Source organism: Thermoascus crustaceus (genome assembly GCF_041956765.1).
Source record: "Thermoascus crustaceus strain CBS 181.67 unplaced genomic scaffold VTN00scaffold_10, whole genome shotgun sequence".
NCBI lineage: Eukaryota > Fungi > Ascomycota > Eurotiomycetes > Eurotiales > Thermoascaceae > Thermoascus > Thermoascus crustaceus.
The window spans coordinates 1132998-1137769 of NW_027192536.1; the positions used below are offsets into that span (position 1 = coordinate 1132998).

Below are 4772 nucleotides of genomic sequence, written 5' to 3' on the forward strand. Positions count from 1 at the left end.
AAGGTTATGGGCTAGTAAGGGCTCCGTATCTGGGATTAACCAAATCTGTTCGAAAGTTACCCAGTTCAATAACTTGCAAATTTCAGATACAGCACTAGTGAGGCTGTCCTGTGCAGGCCGACATCCAGCCATGTTCGAAGACACGACTCCTCCGAACCGTTATCATTCTCCCAGCCGCCCGGCTCGCGTCAACTTGTCTGTTTCTATCTCTTGAACCCTGGAGCTCATCCCCAGTCAATCCCTGCGGATGCTTTCAACCACCCGTCGAGCAATTTCCATTCCGCCTGCGCATGTCCGGCCGTAGAGGCCTTATATTCACAATGGCTGTTCCCCACCTAATCACATCACAACAGGTACAGCCTTTCTGGGTTCGAGGTGCCTGGCGCTGACCCCTGTCTTAGGATAATCCTTTCGTGTTGGAAGACAACTGGTGCGGCTGCCAGACATTGTCGCCCTCGGGGACAGTTCTTGATAGGAGCCACTCTACCGCCATCAACGAAGACGCTGTCCTGGACGATGAGCAAGATTATGACTCCGGGTTGGAAGGCGCCTGGTGCGGCTGCCAGACATTATCGCACTTCGGGAAAGGCTGATCAGTTCCTGGCAGGAGCGAGACCACCTCGATCAATGAAGAAGCAGTGAGGCCGGTAGAGAGTAATGGGCGACTATATCACGGCTACCATGCAGGCAGTGCGTTCCTAGCAGCAGATTGTATTTAGCTGATCTTCTGACTTGTGTTAGAGTATTTTTTCCCTAATGATGAGGTATGCTCGTGGAGGCAATCCTACAATGCCATGCAAGGAAGACACGTGAGTCCATCATGCGGAACTTCATCCACGTTATGTTGTTGTAATCTAAAACCGATGTCCTGTCCGAGCAGATACCACTGGGCCTTGATTGTGGGGCCAAAAGTTGAAGCAGAGGATGGCATGGGTGTCCGTTACCACGCAAAGGAGAGGCCAAGATTTGGGGGGAGGTTCTGAATGGTTCTTCGAGGAGCGCGAGTGCCCACTCGCCCCCACCAGCATGTTGCTTGTTCGTATCATGGTTGGAAAGGTAGCGGATGGAAATCGCCTAGTCGAAATTTTGCCAATACGCCTATTCGACAAGGCCAACCAGGCTGGAACTGTGTCTTCTGGGTGAAGGAGGCTTTGGACACGCTTAAGGTCGATTCCAAGGCTTTCGGCACGAGCGTCGTTGAGTGGGAAAAGGTGCGTAACGAGGCGATGAATTATTGTCAGCGGAAAAAAGATCAGCACCGTTTTGATGGCCAGGGCAACTTTAATATGAGAAAGGTTCCAACATATGACTTGATGGAGCGGAAGGAGATCATTATATGAGTTACAAACCAGGGTCACTTAAACATCTCCAAAATATTTTTGACGGATCCGTTCCATCGCGAGCTCTTCGGGCATTGGTTGTAGGAACTTGTCAATCTCATTGACCCAAAAAGAGTTCTGTGGGTTGACTTGGTGGGCAGAAGTGTATTCCCAGTAGGATGGATACCAACCAGCAGTTTCCCAGTCAATAATACCAACAATATCATCTCCGCGAACAAGAATGTTGAGACTGCTAAGATCACCATGAGTAGACACCAGAGGCCAAGGCTTGCTCTGTTGTTTGATGAGGTCCTGGATTTCAGGGTCGAGTCTTGAATCAATTCCATTCCCCTGCGTAAATGCCGATGGAAGTCCTGGGTGTCATCAAAGAGACCAAAGCGCAAGGAAGGGCCCGGAATACGGCAGTCAAAAAGTGATCCACCATCAACAGAAGCAACCCCCATGCCTTCAGGTGGCTGCAGGTCTCGCATCTCGCGGATCTTTTTTGCTAATTGTGAAAGAAGTTTCGCCTTTGAATTTTCACTTCGTTTTACCCAGCCACTGCCAATTATGTCTCCCTTAATCCTTTCCATCACGATGTACGTCCACCCAGAACGAGTAAATGCACATAAAACTTTTGGTACCGGGATAGATGTGTGTTGCGATATGAAACGCATTGTTGATGCTTCAGATAAATGTACGCGGCGCCCGTATTTAACACATAGTCCGCTAGTCAACATGAGAACGTTCCCTTCTCGAGGTCGAATATGTTTGAGAATTTTGATCGCCAGAAGTGTCAAACAGCGGTACAGAAGGTTGTCGTTGACTGTTTTGGATGCGCTCAATAAAGCGTTGACGACAAGGAAGGAGGCCCCTTTCGACTCGCCGACATTATGACTTATTGGCTAGGCGGTAAGTGTTTGATGGGAATATCTCGTTCTTGGACTCGAAAGAGGGCTTATTATAAAGAGTAAGATTCCAGGAGACCTAATGATGATTGAGAAATGTACAGCGACAGAATAGAAGCCTTCCGTGGGGAGTGGGTGATGCTGTGTAGCTGAGGTTAGTGATTCGTGAACCGCATGCACGTGATATCACCTGATACTGGGTCTATTCTCCAGCCTGGGACGAGGACATACCAAGAATTCCACGTGGCCCCATTATACCCTCCACTGCAAAGCGATCACTGCATACTGCGTCAAGCAAGGATGGCGCCCAACTTGAAAGCTCCACAAATTGAGCTCATTCAGCATATGATCCAGAGTCAATCACTAACTAGTTCCCAGATTGCCTATGTCGCTAACTGCAGCAAACAATCTATAATACGCATTCGTTCCAACCTGCAGGCGTTTGGGAATGTCAGAGCACCCCGGAATGGCGCCGGGCGCCCGCGCAGTATCACCCCGCCGATGCTTGAAGCTCTTTGTGAACATTTAAAGGAAAAACCGACTCTATATCAAGATGAGATGGCAGTTTTCCTATGGGATGAATTTGGAAAGCATGTAACGATACAGAGCATAAGCAGAGCACTTGCGTCTGTTGGTTGGACTAAGAAGGCAGCTCGGCAGATTGCCAGGGAACAAAATGCAGATTTACGAGACTATTACCTCCACAACTTATCTCCTTATGCGTCATATCAGTTGGTCTACGTGGACGAGTCGGGCTGCGATAAGAGGGCGGGGTTTCGGCGGACGGGCTGGTCGCCCATTGGAGTAACACCCGTCCAAATCTCTCAGTTCCATCGCGACCAACGATATCAGATATTACCTGCTTATGCCCAGGATGGCATTGTCCTATCACGGGTATTCCAGGGCTCAACTGATGCCAGTGTCTTTGAAGATTTTATTGAGCAACTTCTCCAGCACTGCAACAGATGGCCGGGCCCAAAGTCTGTTCTTGTTATGGACAATGCATCTTTTCACCGTACTGAACGGATCAAGCAAATGTGCTCAGATGCGGGAGTTAAGCTGATGTATTTGCCGCCTTACTCTCCCGATTTGAATCCTATCGAGGAACTCTTCGCTGAGCTGAAGCAATTCATCAAGCGAAAGTGGAATGAGTATGAAGACCACCGAGAGAAGGGGTTCGATGCTTTTCTTGAATGGTGTGTTAATGTTGTAGGATCAAGGGTGCAAAGTGCGGAAGGTCATTTTCGACATGCAGGTCTCACGATTGAATATGAAGATACTTCTTCGCTTGCATAAAGGACATAAATACAGGAGTACTCAGAAGCTTAAAACACGTCAAGTAAGAGGTGTTGGCCTCTCTATTCCGTATAATATAAAACTCTATACGAGCCTGTTGTCGAAAGAATGCACCTGAAACTCCAGAGCAAAGCTAAGCAGGAGGCTAGAGATTTTGTAAAGGGCTACCGTGAATCAGCAGGGATTTCTCATATTGAAGACAGAATGTTTCTACTTGATGTTGTAGAACAAGTTTTGTTCCTTGCCTGGCGCACAATTCCAGTTGTGTAGACAGGAAAAGAGTCTGAATGGAGCTTTGAGAGATACTTTATTATAATCTGTTTATTACAATTCAGATACATGTATATTTACATAAGTACAAAGCTTGAAAATTTCCTTCACTAATGCTATAACACAGAGGTCCATGCATTAGTCTTCCAAACTAATGCATACGCCTCGTAATGCCAGCTGGTTAACCCCTGAGGCCCAGTTCAAATATCAGCTCTATTTTCAGCCTCGTCGGCAATGCACATAAGTCCAAGGTTCTAGATAACAAAAGACCTGATTGACAGGAGCTAACTGTCGGTTTGGTTATATGGACATACCACATCTTGGAGATCGGAAGCCTCAGGGCTTAGTCCCTGATAAAGCTGCCAGCCGAGGAAAGTCCATTTATAAATATGGCATTCCTTCCAGGCTTTCCTTGCCTCCTTTGACCTGCAACTCTTCTCTGTCTCTTTAGAGAATGGCCAGATAAAGCAAGACTTGTGCCAATTTCCAAGTTTCCAGGTGTCCAGCATCCAATCGTATTCAACCATAAGTTTGAAGCCAAGAGCACATGATATGTTTGAGAAGCTCCATCCATCCCTACCACTCATTGTTGGTTTATACTTTGTTCTGGCTTGTATTTTCAGTGCCATGAACAGGAAAAGAAAGCAAGAGTGTCCCTCTCAGGCAGGCCTATGGAAAACCATTTTCTGGTCAATGCTCACAATTCTTGCCACACATGTAAGGGATTCACTTATGTTAGATGAAGCTGCACAGGCAAGACAGTTGCAATTTTGTTAATCTAATGTTCTGCAGGGCACTGATTCTGTGATCCTGATATATGAGTTGTTTTCCAACAGCCAGGTGCTGGGTTGTCAGGATAGCATTGTGAGCGCAGCCCCATCAACGCACAGCTTTAACCAAATATTTGGATGAAAGCTAACATTTATAATGGCAGGTGTTTTGCTTGGGGTCTATCCTGCTTTGGTTGACATTAATTCTC

General features: G+C 47.0%; 1 protein-coding gene across 1 annotated transcript; it reads left to right on the forward strand.

The window, feature by feature from the left end:
• Positions 1–320: 320 nt before the first annotated feature.
• Positions 321–3523, forward strand: VTN00DRAFT_2731 (uncharacterized protein; the record flags this gene model as incomplete). The annotated part of the gene is made up of 5 exons (XM_069428976.1): positions 321–326; positions 402–553; positions 608–690; positions 742–764; positions 2606–3523. The coding sequence occupies 5 exons, from the start codon at positions 321–323 to the stop codon at positions 3521–3523; spliced, it is 1182 nt and encodes a 393-aa protein (XP_069283777.1).
• Positions 3524–4772: the final 1249 nt, after the last annotated feature.